Genomic DNA, 23,087 nt, shown 5'->3' on the forward strand with positions numbered 1-23,087 from the left:
ATTCCAGAAGGATAAGAATCCATCATGGTGGGGAAGCATACCATCAAGGAGCAGGAATGCTGGCAAGTGGCCAGAGCAGAACGCTGCGAGCTTACATCTTTAGCCAGGAGCACAACGCAAAAAGAGCACACTGGAGGTACGGCAAGGCTATAAAGCCCTCAAAGCTTGCCTTCAGTGATGTACACCCACCAGCAAGGCCACATATCTAAACCTCTCCAAACAAGTGGCATTTTCTAGCAAACAAGTGTTCAAATACCTAAGCTTATGGAGTCATTAGTCATTCAAATCAATACACCATCTGCCCCTAGCAACCAAGTGTTCAAATACCTAAGCTTATGGAGTCATTAGTCATTCAAATCAATACACCATCTGCCCCTAGCAACCAAGTGTTCAAATACCTAAGCTTATGGAGTCATTTCTCATTCAAATCAGTATACCATCTGTCCCTGCCTGATCCCCAGGAAACACCTGCTTCCTCTAGGTTCTGAGATTGCAATCAACAACCCTTAGCCTTTAAGTAGCTTTCTTAAAGTGGCATTTGGGTCGTCCCCCCCCCCCCGCCCCAGTGCTCTATCAAAAACTGTTGGCCTCAGTGATGCACACGAAGGAGGGAAGGCTAGTTTATTCTGATACAGGATGAGTGCTCTTGCTGGCTGCTCAGGCCAGAGAGGGCAGGATGCTGAGGCTAGCACAGTTCACAGGTGGGAAGCCAGAACAGGAATGAAGTGCTTAGGGAGAGATGATCTCGTGAACTAGACAAACGCTTGCACTGCAGCTTGTGATTTTGTAACACACTTAACTCTAGTGATGTCTTTGTTAACGTTTTCCTTAGCTTCCAGCAAACACAAATGTATGGATAAGTCAGGTACAGTGGAACACACCTGTGATCCCAGCACTTTAGAGGCTAAGGACAGAGGATCTGGAGTTAAAGACCAACGTGAACTACACAGTATGACTCTGTCTCAAGGAAAGAACAAACGAACAACCCAAGACAAAATAAACAAAGAAATAAGAAAAACATAAAAACAAGTTTATAACTAGAATCACAGAGAGCATCTGAAGCTGAGTGGAGGCTGAGTAGACCCAGAGGAAGAAACAGGAACTTCGCTGGAAAGGGATCCTGTAGGAGGGCCAGCCTCCCAGCCCAATGCAATGAGACAGCTAGACAAGCTGTTGGAGTGGCACACAGGGGTATCCCTGCGAAGGATTCCGAGCTTTGGAAATTCCAGTAAAGCTGTAAAATACAATGGGCTCTGGAGTCAGCTATGCATGGATGTGGGGTTAGGTTTCTACTTTTCATGAGTGATTGTGGTCAAGATCTGATGCCTCCCTCTCTGGAGCTGTGGAGTGAGCTTAGCACATGTAACTGGATTTATATAGATGTGTTAAAATATTAATACACTTGTCTTCAGAGATCACAACTAAATGGGGACCCAGGAGTTCTGTATGTCCAGACTGCTGGATGGGAAGGAATCAAATATAAAAGGAACAAATTGGTCTCCAGGGACTGAAACCTGGCACTGAATAGTCCCATGTGCATCAGCCCCTAGGCAGCTCCAGGACATCGACAAGTGGAACTCCTGTGTACCAAAGGGAAGAGCCAACACTTGACTATCCTATCCTACTGAACAAGGAGGGTCCAAGGTCATCTTCACATCAGTTCCCATTTAATTGATGTGAGAAGGCAGCCACCAAGCTATTCCAAGTACGGTTCTCCTTAGATGTAGCCCAGACAGACATATCTGACTCTGTGATGAATGTTCATACTCCCGAGACCCAGAGGGGTAACCAGCACACATATGTCAGTCTTTTTAATGTACTGGATGCATTGTGGATAAGGACATGTTGCCATGTGTTCTATAGGAGCCCATCAAATGTCTTCAAAACTTGATTGCATAGAGCTTCTGTGACCAGCTTCCCCTCGGTCTTCTTCTGAGCTCTCTTTTCTGTTCGGGGTGGAATAGGAGACATCCCTGCAGTTGCCACTGAAATAAAAATTAAAAAATTGACCCATTGTGCCTTCTGCTCTTCAGGAATCAAAGCCTCCCATATTCTTGGCTGTCATACCTGAGACGGAGTGGGTAGGCCAGCTTCAAGGGGCAGAGGACAGGCCAGATGCAGGACTGTCCACCCCACTCATTATTGACTCTATAGCCCTTGCTCTTTATCTTTTGCCTGTTAGTGACCTCCACTGAGTGTGACCATTATGCCAGCCCAACCACCAAGCATTTTTCCACAGACAGAACAGAGTACCCCCACCCAGTCCTATGGGCAATTGCTAGATCCATGGCCACCAGTCCCATGGGCAGTTGCTAGGTCCATGGCCACACTGCCAAACCTCACTGCTGGGCTGCCTGGGTGCCCTGCTCTGTGGATGATTGCTGCTCCAGGTCAGTGAGAGCAGATGAGCATCAGTTTTGAGGCTTATATGCTACAAACATGGTCACTTGTTTTGGACCATGAGATTTCCTTATGCTAGTGTTGCAGGAGCCTTTGATTACTTATTAACTTTATAACTCAGTATTGTTCCTTTATGGAAAATTAACTAGAAAGATCAGATATAGTTGAAGCACATATCATATCTTTAGAAGATTATATTTTTATTTTATTTCATTTTATTACTGTTTTTTTAATACATCCCAACTGCAATTTCCCCTCCCTTCACTTCTCCCAATACCTCCCTCCCCTCTCCCCGAGATCCACTCCTCCATTTCCCTTTAGAAAAGAGCATGCTTCCCAGGGTTATCAGCCAAACATGGCTAACAAGATACAATAACACTAGGCACAAATGCTCATATCAAAGCTAGGCCAGGCAATCCAGTAGGAGAAAAAGAGTTTCAAGGGCAGGCAAAAGGGTCAGAGACGGCCCCCACTCCTGCTGTTAGGTGTCTCACAGACCACCAAGCTAACAACTGTAACATATACGCAGAGGACCTAGTGCAGACCCATGCAAGCCCCGTGATTACTGCTTCAGTCTCTCTGAGGCCCCATGAGTCCAGCTTAGTTGATTCTGTGGGCTGTGTTCTGCCGGTGTTCTTGACCCCTCTTTTTCCTACAATTCTTCCTCTCCCGCTTCTTTGGGCTTCCCTGAGCTTCAAAGGGAGGAACCTGATGGAGATCTCCAACTGGGGCTCTCTCTGTCTAATGTTTGGCTGTGGATCTTTGCGTCTGTTCCCACTAACTGCCGATGGAGGCCTCTCTAATGATATCACGTCACATCGTGATGTATTCTAGTAATTGCTCAAATCTTGAGTTGTGCTGAGACTGTTGCATTTGCTGTTATGTTAAGTGGGTGAAGTTCTGTGAGAGGCTGAGAACGTGTATATTGACAGAATTTGAGGACTTTGGAGGATTTGAAACGGCCAGCAGTCATTTTGTTTGTGAAGTGTGGATCATTTTAGCTCCTTTGTTTTTTTTTGTAATGACTGATTCTGGGGGGTTACTTTCTGCACTGTCCTATGACTGCAAGAGATGATTCGCCAACCTGCTGTGGGCATTCTGGCTCTGTAGGGCAGCCAATCCGCTGCCAAGAGCTCATGTGTCTTGTCTTCTATACCCAGTGCCAAGAACACAGTGGCATTGAAGTCCTGTTTACAGGTACTAACCTTCATCTCCATAGACTTCACACGCTCTGTCCTCATGGGAGGATTTGAAAATGGCAATGAAAAGCTGCATACACTCATGGCCAACCTCAACTGTGAGGTCCCACATGGACTGTACTTCCCATTCAATGCAGTGAGAGTGGCCCATGGTCATTCTCCCCATACAATGATGGACCAATCAGTGTTTATAGGTCCAGTTTATTGACAGGACTACATCACACCAAGACAATATAGTGAGGTGAAGTAAACCCATAGACTATACTGAGGAATTGTTCGTTAATGAGAAATACATCTTCCTACAGGGATCAAGTGTACATGACTCTCAGCCAAGCTGTCTTGAAGGCATCCCCAGGGTAGAAATCATCATAGGGGTCAGTGTCCTTGAGCTGTGTGTATGACCTCAGGTGCCTGCTTTCTCCATGCCTTAGGGTCCTGGTGTTTCAGCTTGGGGACTATGGCCCCCCACTGGGACTCCTGTTTACCTCAAAGTGTGTAATTGCTCTCTGAGGGCCACTCCCTAGCAATCTCAGTGTCCACCCCAAGGGGCAGACCCCACTTTAAGGTCAACAGCAAACAAAAGAGACACAGGGCTCTAACCTGTGCCCTCACTGCATGCTCTCTATGACATGTAGACATCTTGGACTTAGATGGACACTCAGGGATAACTTCTCTTTCCATGTGAGATGATCCTTTCTCTGCTCACTTCTTCCTTTTAGGCATCTGCCTTCCCTGCTTTTTCCTTTGGGTGTGGTGGGGGGGGGGGGCGGCGGCGTGGTGGTGATTCTCAAAAGATGCTTCATTTTGCCCTGACCTATTTCAATATTAAAAAAACAGTTACCAGAATCACTTTGCTTCACAGTTTCAGTTTGAAGCTAAGTGCTGGGCTTCTGTAGGTCTGCTTTGTGACCTATCTGGGCTGTTGATCAGTGCTGACAGAAATCTTGCCCTGTGGCTTGGCTCTGAGGCAGATCTGGATCTCTGAGAGAGGCATGGTGGTTTCCTGTGAGTCTGGCGCAGACTTCAGGGCTCAGAGCCACCTGCGGCCCAGAGCTGCAGGCGGACAGGTGCTGGAGGTTGAGATGCAGACAATAGGGATTTGGGGGCTCAACTGAGAAGCCCTGTGTGCTGTATGAGGCCATCGGGTATCTGCAGCGAATGCTGACAGACCAACCTTTGCTTTTGCAGGGACAAGTATCAGCCCTGGAGACTCGATGGGTTTTTCTTGATTCTTCAGTGGGAGGAGGTAGTGGTGGGGTATCAAAAGCTCAGGTCCTGCTCTCAAGCTCACCTTGTTGGAGAAAGGCCTTGATCTGTGCATTTGCAGGGGAGAGGATACACTTCCTGGTTCAGGACATACCCTGGTGTGAGTTCTTCATTTCCATGTAACCAACAGCCCACCCATGAATCTCCAGGAAGGGTCTGGGTCCACTCAGTCCCATGGAGACACTAGGGAGGAGCAGAGTTTTTTTTTTTTTTTTTTTTTTTAAACTACATGCTGATCAGTCCACCTGCTTCTTGGCCTGAGAGGCCCATATGCTTGAAAAGGCCTGGGTGATTAGAGATTGATAGGTGTATGAGGTGTAGGGAAGACAGGCTTAAAGCTGAGTAGGGGTGATAGCCTAGAAATTTGGGGCCTGGGTTGAAGCTGTGTCCACACCTCTTTCAGGCTGTGATTCCAACCCTGGCACAGCCTGATACCTTCTCTGGCAGGCACAAGCCTCCACCAGGCCCAGGGAAGGGGGTGATGATAAACCTCACCGGGTTTATCATCCACAAGGAGTGGCTTAGGGTGGCCAGGAAGAAATAGACAGTTGTGGTGTTCCCAGGAGATACGTCCATTTCATTCCTCAAGAGCCAGGGACATCTGTGCCCACTGCATGCCATGCTATAACTGTTCCATGCTCTAAACCCCTTTAGACCCCCAAGCATGCTTCTCCAGAACTGTTCTGCAGCCTGCCTCTGAGAAGCCTGGCCCACCCCTTGATAAGGCTGGTCATCTCTAGGTCCAAAAAAGCCTGTGATGGGGACCAGATTGGCCCTTGGTATGCCTTAGCAGTCGGGCATATATGTTAATGGGAACTCCAGGTCTCAGGGTATCATAGGACATGATCAGTGTCAAAGTGAACAGAGGCCACAGATTGAAACTGACCACCACAGACAGGTTCTGGGTCTATTGTGTGCAGAGTGGAGAGTTCAGAATCTGCACCGTGTTGAGAGATGACATCATCCTTTTAATTATGTGCTTTCTAGAGCAACGGTGCCCATGACAAGCATTCCTAGTCGCAGATGGCTGGACCCTATGTGAGATGATGGCTTCTCTACACCCCGTGTCTCCTCTGCTACACCCAGCGGTGTCACAGTGATCCCCAGGGACTCATTCTCAAACGGCAATGAACAACTACACGGCCGTGGTAGAGTTTGTCCTGCAGGGATTCTCCATGGACCCCGGCTTCCAGGTTTTCTTCTTGGCCTTTTTCTTCATTCTTTACATCCTGGCTCTGGCAGGAAACACCCTCATCATCATGGCCATCAGCCTGAATCCAAGTCTTCATACCCCCATGTACTTCTTCCTTGCAAACCTGGCCCTGTTGGACATTGTCTGCACATCCACTGTTCTTCCCAAGCTGTTGGAGGGTCTGGTGGGTAAGGGCAGCCGTATCTCTTATAAGGGATGCATGACCCAGCTCTTCTTCCTAACCTGGTTTCTGGGGGCTGAGCTGCTGCTGCTCACTGCCATGGCCTATGACCGCTATGTGGCCATCTGCCGTCCACTGCACTACAGCATGCTGATGAGTTGGCCCGTCTGTGTCCTGCTCGCGGGCAGTGTGTGGCTCATCAGTGCGGTCAGCACATCTGTGCACACTGGCCTGATGGCACAGCTCGATTTCTGTGGCCCCAACCAAATTCGTCACTTTTTATGTGAAATCCCATCACTGCTACTGCTGTCTTGCAGCCCGACCACCCTCAACAACATCATGATTGTCATCGCAGATGTTTATTTTGGCGTGGTCAACTTCCTGTTGACCATGATATCCTACAGCTTCATCATTGCCAGCATCCTGCGCATCCGCTCTGCAGAGGGCAAGAAGCGTGCCTTCTCTACCTGCTCTGCCCACCTGGTGGTGGTCACCTTGTATTACTCCACTGTCATCTACACCTATGTGCAGCCTGGCTCTGGATCCTCCTTGGAAAATGGCAAGTTGGTCGCCTTATTGTACACTGCCGTCAGCCCTACCCTGAACCCCCTCATTTACTCTCTGAGGAATAAGGATGTCAAAGTGGCCCTCAGGAAGGTGTTTCCCTGTGTCTGTTGAGGAGGTAGAAAACACTGGCTTGGCTTGATCTAGTTGTTGATGAATTAGTTGGAACATATGACTGAGAATCTGATAACGCGGCAAGGAGCAGAAAGACAATTTGTGTGACAGATGTGCATGTAATGTGCCTCTCTTGGAGGAGCCACTGGCCATTTCCTTCTGTCAGTGGCATCCAGGTTTGGGGCGTGCTACATGTCTATAGCCTGGTGCCTCTGGTGCAGGGGATTTTGGTATCCTATGTTGGAGAAAGTCATCCAGACCCTGACATTGGACTAACTCCTCACCGTATAGACTTGAGGAGAACTGTGTCTGGTGGCTTCATGATCTCCGCACCGCTGAGAGGAGAGAGAACAAGCAATCTGCTTCCCATACTAGTGATGCTCAGGAAGGGGTGAGTTGACTATTTATTCCTCTTCAGCTGGGAAGCTCTGCGGTCGTAGCAGAGGACGCCAGCCTTTTCTTAGTTTGGACAGAAGCCTCTGCTTTGTGACTCAGAGTTCATTCTGCCTCTGGCCTCTGGATGCTGCTGTCCACAGCATCCTCCTGGACTCTCTTCTCTCCTCCAGGTGATTTGCTCTGGACTGTGATAAACCCTGTATTATTCAGTGCTGTTGGCAGCAACGTCCAAATGTCCAGCTGCCTCTGTGCCTCTCCTCCGAACCCATTGGTGTATCTGGTTTTGAAGACCTTAATTTCTTTGCTAACTGTTTGTTCATGTGGGGATCGAAGACCAGGTTACAAGGAACCAGCTCTTTCCTTCTACCGAGTGGGCTCTTAGACTTGAACTCAGGTTGTCAGGCTAGGCAGCAAGCGCTTTTGTCTGCTGAGGCATCTCACTGGCTCTACACAATTGTTCCTGAGGTGTGTTTTCTGCCCTGTGCCCGGGGTTTTAACATCCACAGCATCTTACTGAAAGAGCTCAAGCATAGTGAATTGGACAGGATTTAGCAGGCCACCTATGTGCTTATCACCACTGCTCTACTGTTGAGTTGTTGCTCGATATCTGTGTCCTAACTTATTTACCCATGTGTCCATCTGTTTTACTCATTTCAAAGCAAGCTGCAAACATGAATTTATTCTTCCTTAAATACGTTCATATTCATATCAGAGACCATCATTTGTTTATAGGTTTTTCTGGTTTAGAGTTCTTAAAGTAAAATTCAGACAGTGAAATGCATGGGTTAGGGTATCATTTACTGAGTTTTGGCACATACATATAACTGTGCAACCCAAGAGTCTGGAGAGTGGAGATGGTAGCCTTCAAGCTAGGGTGTTTCAGGACTGCTCAGCCTGTCGGGCCTGAGATCATCACTGTCCTTTCTGGAGGTCATCACTGTTCTGATATTTCAGCTATAGGTCAGTTTTGTGTGTTATAGAACTTTGTACAAATGGGATCACATAGCACACATTCTTTTGCATGTATCCTCTTTCACAGCACAGTGTTAGTTTCTGATTTATTAATTTTATTTTATGTGCACAAATGTTTTTGCTTTCATGTATGTATGTGTACCACAAGCATGTCTGGTGCTGTTGGAGGTCAGAAGAGAATGTTGGAGCCCCTGGAATGGAGTTACAGATGGTTGCCAGCCAGCCAGTGGGTGTGGAAATAGAACCCAGGTCATCTGTAAGGTAAGAACAATAACTGCTCTTAACAGCTTAACAGAGGGCCATTCTACAAACTCCCTCCTAACTACTACTCCACATTTTTGTTCTAATTTCATTTTCACCAACACCCCTTTTGATTTCTTATTTGATGAGTTACTTAGGGAGGCATTACTTAATTTCTAAATATTTAGTTATTTCCCAGCTGGCTCTGTTACTGACTGCAAGGAATCATAGAGCTGGTTTGGTCTAGCTACCATGAGAGGCATGTGTCATAGGTGTAAACAGATGGTTCTCTCCTGCCCACCAGTTCCTGAATAACCACTCAGAGCCTTAATATTAATTATAAAGGCTCAGCCAGTACCTCAGGCGTATTACTAACCAGCTCTTCTACTTAAATTAATCCATAATTCTTATCTATGTTTAACCATGTGCCTTGGTACCTTTTCTCAGTATGGCATTCTCATCTTGCTTCCTCTGCATCTATCTGGCTGATGACTCCAGACTCCACCCTTCCTCTTGCCACCATTCTTAGTTCGGTCACCCGCCTATACTTCCTGCCTGGCTACTGGTCAGTCAGCATTTTATTAAACTGATTCGAGTGACAAATCTTTACAGTGTACAAACCACAGCATATAGGTTTTTCAGTCTGGCTCCTGGGCACTGTGTGCCTTTCAGTTCCTGAGAAACTGAGGCACTCCCTCAGGCAGTGAAGCATTCAGGCTGCCTTCTGTTTCTCTGTGTTCCCTAGAAATCAGTGAAGCACACAGAAGCTTGACAGAACTATTAGTACTTAGTAAACCTGAGTGCTCTGTATAACTTGAAAACATCATTGTATCCTGGCAATTACATTTATTCTTCCTGGTAACCACCAATGTATTCTGCTTCTGATAAGGAGATAAAAAGTCTGATATTGCTTGATTAATCTTTATAAGTCTTTATGGATTGCAATAAACTTGTCTCAGCCTCAGTCTTACTGAGACCCCTCCATCCTGACCTGGTTTTCATTTCTCACTGATCTTATCAGGAAACCCTGGCTTAGTAGATAAGTGCTGGCACTTAAAATTGACTTTAGTTCTGCAACATACTTTATATCATTTAAACGTGTTGAGACTTGTTTTATGGCCTAGTACAGGGTAAAAGTCCCAAGGGGCCTCAAAAAGACGCTGTATCCTGCTGTGGTTGTGGGGGGGGCAGCACTGTGGAGGTCTCACTGGTCAGAAGGCTGTTAGTCCTCACTGACGTCTGTCTCCTTGTTCTGTTTGTTACTGAGAGGATGAAAATATCCCACTGTAATAAACTAGTTTACCTTTTCTTGTAGTTAGATTGGTATTCTTCATGTGATTAAAAGCTGTGCTCCTAGATAAGTTTTTCTGTCACAATGACTGCTTCTAGCTCTATTTTAGCCCTTTTTAAAATCATAAAGTAAGTTTTTTTTATTCATGCTACTAACTTTTGCTCTGAGATTGACACTGTATGAAAACAGTTAGTTGCTCCAGTTTTCATTGGACTGTTAGTATGGTGTATTTTTTCATTATTTTGCTTTCAGCCTAATTGTATCTCTATATTTTATATATTTTTTTGCAGGCAACATGAATGGTTATGCTTTTGTAGTTTGGTTATGTTTTATTCTGCAAACCTGAAAAAAATGCGCAGTTGTTAATTTAGATATCTAACTCTATTTCCTGTGCCTATTTCTTCTTCATTTTTGAAAGGTAATTTTGCTGTGTATAGAAATCTGGGTGACATTTTTTTCCTTCAGACTCAAAAATTGTTGCTTTTTTTCCTGTTAGCTTTTGTCCTAATAAGAAACCTTACTTTATCTGTGTTCTTCTGCATATGACATGTAATGTAATAACCTTAAGACAAGAGTCTATGGTGTTGTTCTGTATGGTAGGCTCTCCTACATGAGTACTAACAAGGCAGGACCCTTTTTAGCTTCTGAGACCAGACAAGTTTGAATGTACTGAGGGCAGTATGGTGGCAGACTGGACTGAATATTTGTTACAGGAGATGTGGTGTGACTTTCCTGGAGAGACTGTTAAAGCATCATCTACATATTCTAAATACTCAAAGGACTGACAGACCAAAGGAAGATTCTGTCAAGTCAAGCTTGGTGAATTCATGATTCTATGGGCAGCTGCATTAATCAAAAGTCCCACCCCTGCTCATTTTTAGTATCTATATACCTTTGCATTTGTAAGCTTTTATACAAATGGACAGGAAAGAATGGTGCTTAGATTCTCAGGAGAACATCTTGTGACCTCTGTTCTCCAGTGGAGAATGTCAACAACCCCATCACCATTACCATAGATCTCACTCCATGCTCTGTTGTTCTGATTATTTCATTGCCATTACTGTAGACCAAGCTCTCCTATGGGCTATCAAAGCCACCTTGCTTCAGGGTGGAAATGGATGTGTCAGGCCATACTGCAGGAGGCCATACTTGCTGGGGGGAGCCATCATATAATATCTGGAAAATTGGGGTCCCTTCTTGGGTTCCAAGTCTTATTAAAATATCAGCTTAAGAGCTGACTCACAGAGAAGAGCAAGGACAACTTATTAGAGCAGAAAAGAAAACCCTCGGGTTCAGGCGAGCTATAAATCTTGCAGCTGCCCAGAGGAAACTGATGGGGACAGGAAGGTGGGATGGAGCCATTCTGTTTGAAATAAAACAAGACAACCAAACCACCTCGGAGGTCAGCCACATGGCTAGGGGGATTGTTTAGAAAGAAAGGAAGAAGGCCTAAAGTGTGAGGGAATTAAAGAAAAATCCAGGGCAAGCAGCTCTAATTCTTGTGACTGCCCTGGAGGAAAGGAATGGAGAAAAGAAAGGGAAAATAATCCACGCATGAAAATCAGCCTGAAGGAAGGTCTGTCACATGGTAGCAGACAGCCACAAGATGGGCAGCAGAGCTTGAAAGAGAGTGAGGAAGCCTGAAAGTGTTAGGGAGTTTAAAGGCATGTTCTGTCCAGCACCTGAAAGAAAAAGACAGGAGAAAAGAAAAGGAATAGTTCTGTCCCTTGGAATCAGGACTCAGAAAGGTAGGACTCAGATGTAGCCAAGCCTCATGGCAGCCTCCATGGGCTGCACTAGGGGAGAGACTCCTAGGACAGAAAGTATATTAAGGTGAACCCACCTTTCTAAGGGTGACACCCTCCACCCCAATGCCACTCAGCCAGGTCCTTGACCTGGCCAGCTGGATTAACACCCAAGGGAGGCAACAAGGGCGTGTCTCCACCTTGAGGCAGATTTCATTTTTACTATGGCAGGCTCTGTTTGGACTGTGGATTTGAAACCAACTCCTAGCCGGTTCCCTGGGTGATGATGGTACATCCTGGGCACAGAGAGCTGACAAGAAGAGGGCAGGCTGATTTCTGATTCATCTCCTTCTCACAGTGATTAGGGCCAACTCTGAACACTTCATCTCCTGTCTTCTCTCTCATTAACACAAGCATGTCATGAAAAGCCAATGCCCAAATGGTTTCCTCTAATCAGCATGGACAGAGATTGTTCAATAAAAGAAAAAGGCTATGACATAAATACAAAAAACTCCTCATGGTCTTATGTACTGGGGTCTTGTAACTAGCTGATGGGCTTTTGTGAAATATCTGATAAGGCATCTTGGTCTCAACATACAATGACATGGTATGGGGGTTCAGTCCTAGCCTTGATCACAGATCTGGGAGGAAGCTGAGCATTTGGAAGGAATAACTAAAGCTTGTGTACACAATGCGGTCTCCCCCTCACTGTGCTGGCCATGCCTCATGTTGGCTTGGAGGGTGGGGTGGACCTTGCTGAGGCAAGCCCAGCACTGTTTCCTGAAATTGTTTGACCACACAGATGGCCGGACCACAGGCTGGAATTCTGTGCACTGGGGCACAGGATTCAGTGTATGCATGTCAGTAATTGTTGGTAGTGTGGAGAATGTGGAGGAGGCAGAAGCAGGGAAGGGCTGGAGGAAGGTGATGGACTAATACACAAGTCTTTATTCCTACAAGCAGCTCAGTGAGGTGTGATTATGCCCATGAATCCAAGAAGACAGTTAAGGCATGAATTCAGTTACCGAGGCAAAATGAGTTTATGTCAAGATCCAGTCCCAACCTGGAGAGGTGCCCTGGCTAACCCAGATGTCCAGTAGGTTGCCATGACAATAGAAGAACCAGCTAGCCATGTTGCAACATAAACTGGTTTGAGTCCCTGAAGAGCCACAGAAGTCATGTGACCTTTCTGGGATTGGGGCAGCCTCCTAGACCCAGACCAACACTAGTACAGCACCATTTGCTAAGGGCAGGATGACTTCTGGTCTGGGATGAGATGTTACTGTGCTTAGGCAAAGTTTGTTCTTGTTCACTGGGTGAGGAAAATGGACACCAAAGAGCAGAATTCTGACAACTACACCAGCCTGAGGACATTACCACTTAGAGCAGAGAAAACTGTGGTGAGCAGTCACAATCTGTGCCAGAGGACAGCCAATAGGACTGGGAAAGTGCTCTGGCCTTGGCCTCTCAAGTGTTTCTTTCTATCTGGACCGAGGGACTCTTTGAGACTGGAAGAAATCGTGGTCTGGGGAGAGAACTGGCTCAAGGCACACATCTGGTCTGCCTGAGCGTCCCCTTGGGCCTCTGCTGTCACTGTGATGTTGACAGACAGCAAGTGCCTGGGCGGCGGGGCAGAGAAGCAGCCCTCGGGTAAAGGGTCCCACCAAGTGTGTGCTGCATTGCCTGAGAAGAGGCTTGGTCATCTCCCCAGCCAGTCCTGCTCAAGATGCCACTGTGGTTGTGCCTAATTGGCCCCTCAGGGCCTGATTTCCCCCTGTGAGCCTTGTCTCTTCTATTATAGAGGATGCAGGGCCCATGGTCCTCACACAGACATCCTAATGTCCCCTCTTTACTTGGAGATGTCACCATATGCTCTTTAAATGTTTTAAACTTAATCTAGTCCTAATGAAGTTCAGGAGAGAGAGAGAGAGAGAGAGAGAGAGAGAGAGAGAGAGAGAGAGAGAGAGAGAGAGAGAGAGAGATCCTAAGAAGCAAATTTCTGGAGAGGACGCCTGGGAAGATTCATTCTCCATGCTTATCATGTGAGTTTTGTACTGTCTCTCTGCTTATCTTTGCCTCACTGTCTTCCTGTCCCTCTGCTTATGTCTCTGTCTTCCTATCCCCACATCTTTTTCTTTTTTTCCTTGTATCCATGTCACAGATCTCACGTTGAACTGTATAGCATCTCTTGTGACAGGAAAAACACACCATGGGTGATGTGGTCTGCTAACATCTGGCCACCCCTACAGGGACACAGTGTTGTAATATTCAGGTAGTTCATCCACTTTCCAAACATTGCCTGAGGCAAGTAGGAGAGTTGATGTCTAAGCCCAAACCAAGGAATAGTTTCTTACAATACTGCTGTATATTGGCACATGAAAATAACAATGCTCTTTAAAAATGAGGATAATTTAGTAGATTATATTTGCAAATGTAAACTTTGAGCTCCAGTACTCCTAAATTTAAGCAACAGTTTACAGGAGAAGTCACACAGTCTGCTCTTTCCTCATCTCTTGGAAGTTGGCACTCTGCATCCAGGCACACTCTGTTCAAGGCTTTTCTAAACTCAGCTGCAGTTTTAACTCAGGCAAGTGTGTGGCTGCCTCGGGTAGGGGTGAGGCAGGGCTCAGTGTGCCTGGTGCCCTACTGTAGAGCCCTTGACCCCCAGCTCCAGTGACACACAGCTGAATGACTGAGATTGGTATAGGTGAGTGTACTGGTCACCCTTGAAGACAGTGGTTGATGCTGTCTAATATGACCAGGTGAGAGTCACCTGCCATCTTCCTCATTCCTCCCCACCCCCACCCACTGTCTGAGCCCTTGAACAGAAGGGAGCCGCAGCTCTCCCTGCTACCAGAACACACAGCCTTCCACCTCTGGGGTTTTCCTGGCCATGCTCCATGCTCCCTGAAGCCTGGGGAAAGGATCCTCCCAATGGAGAAATACCCTGAGTTCCAAGGTTTATGAGTGGCCACATCAGTCTCCTAGAAGTCCTACATCTAGAAAGATACCTGCAGCATTGGGTGGCACATTGCTCTGTTTTTACCCCAGGAAGTCTGAGAGTTGGATGGGCCTCAACACACCTGGGGTGGGTCATTAGCCCAAACTGGGACTGGAGCATGTATTTCCTCTCCAGACACTATCAGAGCTGCCACAAAAAAACTCATTGCCCCTGCATCCTGAGGCCTCTTCAGCTTTGTGATGAACGGGACGCTGGTCACTGAGTTCCTCATCCTGGGATTCTCAGAAATGCCTCATCTTCAGGTACCACTTTTCCTCAGCTTCCTCTGCCTCTACACAGCTGCCATCTCAGGAAACCTTCTCATTATGGTGACAATCAGTGCCAGCCCAGCCCTACATACCCCCATGTACTTTTTCCTGGTCAACTTGGCTGTGGTGGACATCCTCTGCACCTCAACCATCCTGCCCAAGCTACTGGACAGCATGGTCGGGGGGAGGACCATCTCTTATGGGGGCTGCATGGCCCAGCTCTTCTTCTTCACATGGTCACTGGGGGCAGAGCTTCTGCTCTTCTCAGCTATGGCCTATGACCGCTTTGTGGCCATCTGCTGTCCCCTGCACTATAGTGCTTGGATGGGCCCCAGGGTGTGTGCATTCCTGGCTGGCCTCGTCTGGGCCATCAGCCTGACGAACACCAGCGTGCACACAAGCCTGATGCTGCGGCTGCCATTCTGCAGCTCCAATGTGATAGAGCACTTCTTCTGTGAGATCCCCCCACTGCTGAAGCTCTCCTGTGCTCCCACACAGCTGAATGAAGTCATGGCCTTTGCTGCAGACGTGTTCCTGGCTGTCGGGAACTTCTCTGTGACCATCCTCTCCTATGGTTTTATTGTGGCCAGCATCCTGAGGATCCGCTCTGCTGAGGGCAAGTGGCGAGCCTTTTCCACCTGCTCCGCCCACCTCATCGTGGTGACCATGTACTACTCCACCGTCATCTACACCTACATCCGCCCTTCATCCAGCTACTCACTCAGCAAGGACAAGGTGGTGTCAGTCATCTACACCTCGGTGGCACCCACCTTGAACCCCCTCATCTACACTCTGAGGAACAAGGATGTCAAAGTTGCTCTTAGGAGACTTCTGTCCTGCAGCTGAGCCCATGCCGCCACCACTGCCTTCAGCTCTGCTCTCCTGGGGGGTCCCAGGCTTGGTAGAGGCCCCTGTTCCTTCTCCTGAGGACACACCTGCCAAACCAGAAGGGGCAACTCTTTGACTGCTTCACTTCACCGAGAAGCCCTGGGACCTGCCCTTGATACCCTTCAGGATCATAGAGTTTCCATGGGACTATGAACATCAACAGTTAAGTGAATCCTCAACATCAAACGTGGGCGTGGCCTATTCCTAACTCTCTCTGCTGCAGTCACATGAGCCAGGAGCCTTGGGTAGACACTGCTTTGTGCCCCTTTCTCTTTCTATCCCAGAAGCTACTCAGCCTTGGTTGTGGCTGGCATACAGGTAGGGAACTTGAGAATGCCAAGGAGCCTGGTCATTTGAGGATCATTGATCTTCCTTGTTAGTGAAATATCTGAAAAACTGATTTCCTTCCACTTTTTAGTATACCTCTGAAAGAGATTTTTCAGGGAGACTCTTGTCATGCTGTCGGCGTGCTGTGACATTGTGTGATGAGAGAAGGCCCACCTTTGCCTTCCATCCTGTCCAATGTGAACCACCAATCCTAGTCAGCAGCTTCCCTGTCAACACTACCACTCACCCAGGAGGGTTCCCGCAGCAGACAGTTTGCTAGCAGCAAGATGTTTCATGGAGTCCTGGGCCTTACCATTCCCACTGTGGAGAAATCTAGCAGGCCTGGTGTAAGCTTGGGAGCTTGTTGGTTTGGAGGGTGTGGCCAGAAAGGGAACTACAGGAGGGAACACAGCTGTTGTCCTTCAGGGCTGCTGACTTTGGGAGCAAATCCAGAGACCTTTGATGCCCCACCCAAATCTTCACTTCTGGCCTGGGCTGTCTCAAGGTCATGGACTAACTCTGGTGGCCTTTTGACCCCTCTGTCTGCTCCTGGTTGACCTGTGTTCCTTCCAATGTTTGGTTTTCATTTCTCCTTTCAATGTTGATTCAATTAATTAGTTAATTTTTGAAAATTTATTTCCAAGCTGACATATGTGTATAGTATTTTTATCATTTCCCCTCCTCCTTTCAACCCTTCCTATGTCCTCCTACTTCCTTTCAACTTCATGGCCCCTTTTTCTTGATTATTATCATTGTTACATATATATGAATAAATATGTAAGTACAACCTGTTGGGCATTAATGTTTCTGATATTTATATGTGTTTAGAGTTGACCTCTTGGTCCTGGATAGCCAATTATGGGGCTATTCCATGGGGAGGTGCTGTGGGATATTCTGTATGCTGTGAATGTGTTGCTCTGATTGGTTGATAAATAAAAAGCTGATTGGCCATTAGACAGGCAAGAAGTATAGGTGGGATAAACAGAAAGGAGAATTCTGGGAAGGCTGAGACACCAGCCTGCCATCCAGGGAGCAGCATGTAATGGCACACAGGTAAAGCCACGGGCCCACATGGCAACATATAGATTAACAGAAATGGGCTGAGTTTAAGTGTAAGAGCTAGTCAGTATTTAGCCTGAGCTAATGGCCAAGAAGTTTTAATTATTATAAGCTTCTGAGTGATTATTTTATAAACAGCTGCCGACTGCAGGGCCAGGAAGGACCTGAGGAAAACTTTTAACTACAGGGAAGACTGATTCTCCCTCTCAGAAGTCACTAACTTCCTATAGCTCTCCAAATTTCAATTTTCTATGTTAGCATGTCAACTGGTGCTGTCATTGTTCAGGTCTTGTTTAAATAACCATATTCTTGAGGGCTTGTAAATACAGCTCCCCTGTCCTATATAGATGACACAGTATTGCAGCAAATACCTTGGTCCTCTGGGACATAATTTTTCCACTTTCTCTTCTGTGATGTTCCTCTAGACTTAGGTGTGGGGTTGTGTTATAAATGTATTCACTAGGACTGAGCACTTCACAGTCAGTTGTAACTTTCTGAGTTGGCCTCTGTCTGCTACAAAAAGAAGCTTTGATGAGGGGTGAGAGCTACACATACCTGTGAGTATAAAGGTAAGTGTGGGAATGCAGTTAGAGTTTATATTGGTTTGGGAAAGTGGCAGTGGAAGGTTCTCCTCTATGTCTGTGACCTGTCCAACCACAGGTAGTTGGCTGGGTTTACAGTACCAGGCATGAATTCTGTCCTACTGAGTGGGCTGTAAGTCCAATCAGACAACTGTTGGTTACTGCCAAGATGTAATTGTACCTTTAGGAATATCTTGTCATGCTGCTCATTATTGTAGTTCATAGGTACCACAGTGGGAAAGATACTGATTGCTTTTCTTCCTTGGCAATCCTGTATATCACCTTCTGGTACTATGAAAATTATTCCGCATGGAGGAGCCTTCTGGGTGAGATACAATTGGATCCCTCCAAATCTTGTATCTGATTGTGTATGATGTGTTCATCTGTAGGGACTTACCCTCCAATTTTGAGAGGCAATCCAGGGCAACAGCAACAGCACATAGTGTTTTAGAAGATGCTTGGAATGCCCTGCCTGGCAACTCAAAAATTTTCCTGAACATGGAACTGTTGTTTGTTAGATAGTCATTGGCTCTTGGAAAGACATAATTAACATCCCACCTGGTATAAGTCCATTTAAACTTTACATCAAATATATAGCTTCAAATATCCTAAGTTCCATTTATTCCTCCTCCCTGTCTCTCCCTCTGTAATGCCTTTCCTCTGCCTTGTCCACTTAAAGACATCCTCCCACAATTTTGTTTATTCTCTTCATGCACATTATTGGCTTTTGTTAGCAAGACGATGTCTTGTTCTTCTTATTTCTGCTCTAGGCACAAGGTAGGTACCCAGCATACATCAAGGGACTGCCCCAACAAACAAGGGACATAATGATTATTTCCACCAATTAGATCATTACACATAAATTTGGAAGAACCAGTCAGATAATTGAAGGAACAATTCATTATTTTTTTTTCTTTAATTTGCATCGTCATGTTCCTGTGGAAAGTGTGAAGGTGTTTTTGAATGGTACTGATGGAAGAATTTGGAATTTGAACTTGGGGTCTCTGAAGTTTGTGAAAGACACCTATGGGCATTTTGTCAGTGGAGACTTGATGAGACTAGTCTGGGAGCATTGAAAGTTTAGACTTCTAAGGATGCAGCTGTGCCTGATCTTGGTGGGAAAGAAACCACAGGAAGTGCTTTCAGAGGTAATTTGAATACAGAAGTCTGTTGGGATGTGGTCCCTACAATATCGGGTCTAGAGGTGGCACTCTGCTAGGGTGCGTATCCATTCCAAGCATGGGGATGCAGTTCAGGGATCCCCAAGAGGCATACACTTGTAACTCCTGGTTTCATTGCTTTTCACTTTGTTATCCCCTGAGTAACACAGGACATTTTCATTACAAGTATGTACTATAGTCTAGTGAAATTAGAAAACATAGCTATGCGTGCAAGAGAAATTGGAAAATATCTGCAATTGCGTATGGATACAGCCCTTGTGTATGTTCCCCTCTCAGACCTTTTTGTGTTTTAACCATTTGCTGTTTTTAAAGTTCTGTGTTGTGGGGTTCCTGTAGGTGATCTGCAATGGCTAATATTCTACAGGACAGGTAGGGTTAGGAGAGAAGATACTGGCTTGATCTTCCATATTGTTGGTAATTTTGTGATGATATCTTGGCATGTGGACTTGTTTTGCTAGTTCTGGGTCTGATATGGACAGATCTGATTGAGCAGAAGAGAACATGGATGGGCAGGTTGGGCCTAGGCGTTGGAAATGGCTTGGGTGGAATGAAGTCAGGTGGACAGAGGGCACCAACTTGGTGTACAGAATGTGCTTTCTGATCCAAGACTGGAGTGTGGGTAGATCTGGCTGTGTGCAAAGTTTGGACATGGCAGAGGAGGAGCTTATTGATTGGGGGATAAGCATGGAGGGTTCTGTAAAAAGCCTAAAAATGGGTTGTTATGCAAGCAGGAAAGGTCAGACTAGGCCAAGGCACTGGATGTGGGACCTGGTCTAGATCTGGTGGGTTGAGGAGAAGGTTTGAATGGGACAGTCAGGGAGACTCATGGGGCTAGAAGGAGAGAGGGGCATCTAGATGTGCCATTTAGAGATTAGTGCTACCCCACAAGCATTATGGAGGAGAAAGTGGGAAGTCTGGCTGGGCATTGGGTTTGTATGTGGCACCATGTGCCTTGTTTTTAAAGTCACTGGATCTATATAGTGCTGTATATATGGGCACGGGCAAGAATCATCTACTAGAGCACATGTAGCCTCTCCAGGATCATATCCCTGAAGAAAAATGGCTCTCACCCACCAGTACCCATCAATTTCCAAAGCTCCTTATCAGGGACTATGGAGGTCCAGCCCCTCAATAATTCTCTCCCAGGGTCAGGGAAGAATCTACAACCAGCTAACAATTAATCTTGAATGAAAAGAAATGAATCTATGCACACGAAACTCCTTAGTCCATACACTTCATTATTCTGTGTCAGTTCTCTCTCTACAAGCTTCTATTCTCTTTTAGCTCCTTTCTTGCCTGACTTATCTCTATATTCATCTACTGCTCCCTCTAAGTTCTATCTTAATTCTCTCGTCTTAATTCTGCCTCATCTAGGTCCTTATCATCTTGTTCTTACCCAACTAGTACTTCCCCATCTGACTCTTCCTCATCTTCCATCTCATCCACACGTTCTCTCTGGACAAAATCCTCCTTGTTCCTCTCTGTTCTTTCCATTCCCCGCAAGTCTCTCTAGAGTCCAGTTATAAACCCAAGCAATAGCAATCCCCTGGTTGAGCAAGGTCACCAGGCTTGAAAACTTGTGTGGTCATAAAGGCAGGTAAGAGTTTCCTCAGGCAGTGATTGTCAGGCTTCCAGGATCAAATGGAAGGGTGATAATCACATAGAGGGGCAGTAATTGTTAATTATCATTTGCAACCCAAAAGGGAAGTGACTAATGAATTAACTAAAGGCTAAATTTGGGTAATATCTAAGAAGAGGGATCTTATGTGCTCACCTATAATCTTAAATGTGATTGGTAGAAAATGTTAAGAATCTATAAGTTGCTAGGTCAGTGGGAGAAAATAAAACTGTATTCTTTTTTCCTGTGGCTCCTATCTGTCCAAGCTATCTGCCATTTTTCTGCAGGGTGGGGGAAAGTGTGCTCGGTCACTAGGCAACCTGTGTACAGCTAGATGCCTCTGGTGATAGTTAAAGGAAGATCTGGAACTAGAGGTAAGATTTGGGAAAGAAGGACATTAAGCTTAACTGGCACATCCAGCAGGCCTTCTCAAACAGGTAGCCTGGATGCTTAAGTCTGTTCTTAGAGAGTACAGAGGTATCTCTGAAGAGGTACTTTCCTCCATCTGGGAGTGGACCTGGCCGGATGCTGCCAATGACGATAATTACAGGGAGGCTTGAACTGGGGTCCTGGCTGAGCATAGCTGTCAGTGCAGATATATAAATATTCCTTTAGTAGAGGGGAAATGGTGCCCAATAAATGGTGGAAAAGCTACAATAGCACACAAGAATCTCATCGCAGGAAACAGCTGATAATCAAAAGCCAAATATCACCAAGACTCCTTGAGCCTCAGCTTGACCTCTGGAAGGCCCTTGGCCTCTTCCAGGTATTAGCTTTGTCATAATCAGCTGAAATCCTACTTTGTATATTTTTGCAGCTCGCAGCAGCTCCTCAGCTGGGAATAAGTCTTTATGAGCTCTTTGCCTTTTCATGCTGGGATTTGGCTGTGTTGATCTTTCTCAGGCCTTAAGCATGCAGTCACAACTGCTGTGAGTTCAAGGTTGCCACAGCTTTGTCTCGCTGGGTAAATGCTGCTTCACTGCAAATATCTACTACCTTCAGCTCTTACAATCTTTTTGTCCCCTCTTCTAAAATGTTTCCTTGGTATTGGTGTGTGTTTATGTGTGTATGATGTGTGTGTGTGTGTGTGTGTGTGTGTGTGTGTGTGTGTGTGTGTGTGTAGTATGTATATAGTTTTCAGCTAAATATTACTCCACAGTCTCTTGGTCTCTGCATGTCAACCAGCCATGGGTCTCTACTAATTGCCATCTATTGCAAAAAGAAGCTTTTCTGATGAGAGTTGAAATATGTTCTAATTTATGTGTATAAAACTAAGACCTGCCAGGTGGTGGTGGCACATGCCTTTAATCCCAGCACTCAGGAGGCAGAGCCAGGCGGATCTCTGTGAGTTCGAGGCCAACCTGGTCTACAGAGTGAGATCCAGGACAGGCACCAAAGCTACACAGAGAAACCCTCTCTCGAAAAACCAAAAAAAAAAAAAAAACCAACAAAAAACCTAAGACCCTTAGAGGACCATCATGGACATTGTCTGTACCTTCTCTATGCTGCCTAAGATGCTGGGACCAGAAAGACCACAAAGAAAAAGGGACATGAGGCTATGAAGCCCCATGATGGAGTTGACCAAAACAGTGATCACAGCATTTCCCATAAGTGACAGTGTACAAGGATAAGAAGTAGCTGGTTAGAAGTGACAAACTGGGGTGCTCTGAGATCCTTGTAGCAGACACCCAGTCACCAGTGTCTGGTTGGAGCTCAACATCAGTATGAACTGTACCCAACACGCTGTGAAGTCTCCAGGAATCCGAAAAGATCACAGGTCATGATTTCCAAGTCTGGTTTTCATACTTGATCACTACAAAACGTACCCTGCTGTCAGAAAGATGAGGAGTGTCTGTGTTTGATTGATGGTATCATTTACTCACAGAATTTCTCTCTTTAGTTTCTGCTTTTGGAGAGAGTAGGGTGTTGAAGCCACCCATTATAGGTGTGTGAGGGTCAATATATGATCTTAGCTGTAGCAGTGTTATGTTTATGAACTTGGGTGCCCTTGTTCTTTGTGCATGAATGTTTAGGATTGCAATAACCTGTTGGTGGGTTTTTCATTCCATGGGTATGTAATGTCCTTCCCTATGTCTTCTGATTAGTTTTTGTTTGAAATCTGGCTTGCTTCTTCTGTCCATGGCTTGGAATATCTTTTTCTGCCCCTTTATCCTGACATGATGTCTATCCTTAATAATAAGGTGTTGCTTTGATACAACAAATGGATGGATACTGTTTTCTAATATAATATGTTAGTTTGTGTCTTTTTGGGGGAGCGAGATCATTGATGCTGAGAGTTATCAATGAGCACAGTTTGTTGTTTCCTATGTTTTTTTGTTGGAATGGCGTAGGTTGTCTCCCAACTTTTGATTTGGTATCTGGGATCATTGTTCCTTGCATTTTCTTGAGTGTGGTTAACCTCTTCAGACTGAAGTTTTCCTACGCGTGCCTTCTGTGGAGCTGGACTAGTACATAGACACTACTTAAATTTGGTTTTTATCATGGAGTGCCATTCTTTCTCCATCAATTATTATTGAAAGTTTTGTTGGTGTAGTAGTATATGATGGCATCTGTGATCTCTCAGAGTTTGTAGAACATCTGTC

The 23,087-nt window shown here is 45.9% G+C and overlaps 2 protein-coding genes across 2 annotated transcripts; both read left to right on the forward strand.

Annotated features, from left to right (window-relative positions):
- The first annotated feature begins 5,922 nt into the window (after nucleotides 1–5,922).
- On the forward strand, nucleotides 5,923–6,916 carry LOC102920963 (olfactory receptor 13A1-like). Its single transcript, XM_006987606.2, has one exon. The coding sequence runs from the start codon at nucleotides 5,993–5,995 to the stop codon at nucleotides 6,914–6,916; it is 924 nt and encodes a 307-aa protein (XP_006987668.1). The 5' UTR covers nucleotides 5,923–5,992.
- Nucleotides 6,917–14,452: 7,536 nt separating this feature from the next.
- On the forward strand, nucleotides 14,453–15,710 carry LOC143272394 (olfactory receptor 13G1-like). The gene has a single exon (XM_076566934.1). It carries the CDS (start codon nucleotides 14,762–14,764, stop codon nucleotides 15,674–15,676), a length of 915 nt encoding a protein of 304 aa, XP_076423049.1. The 5' UTR covers nucleotides 14,453–14,761; the 3' UTR covers nucleotides 15,677–15,710.
- The last annotated feature ends 7,377 nt before the right edge of the window (nucleotides 15,711–23,087 follow it).

The sequence above is a fragment of the Peromyscus maniculatus genome, chromosome 1, assembly GCF_049852395.1.
Source record: "Peromyscus maniculatus bairdii isolate BWxNUB_F1_BW_parent chromosome 1, HU_Pman_BW_mat_3.1, whole genome shotgun sequence".
NCBI lineage: Eukaryota > Metazoa > Chordata > Mammalia > Rodentia > Cricetidae > Peromyscus > Peromyscus maniculatus.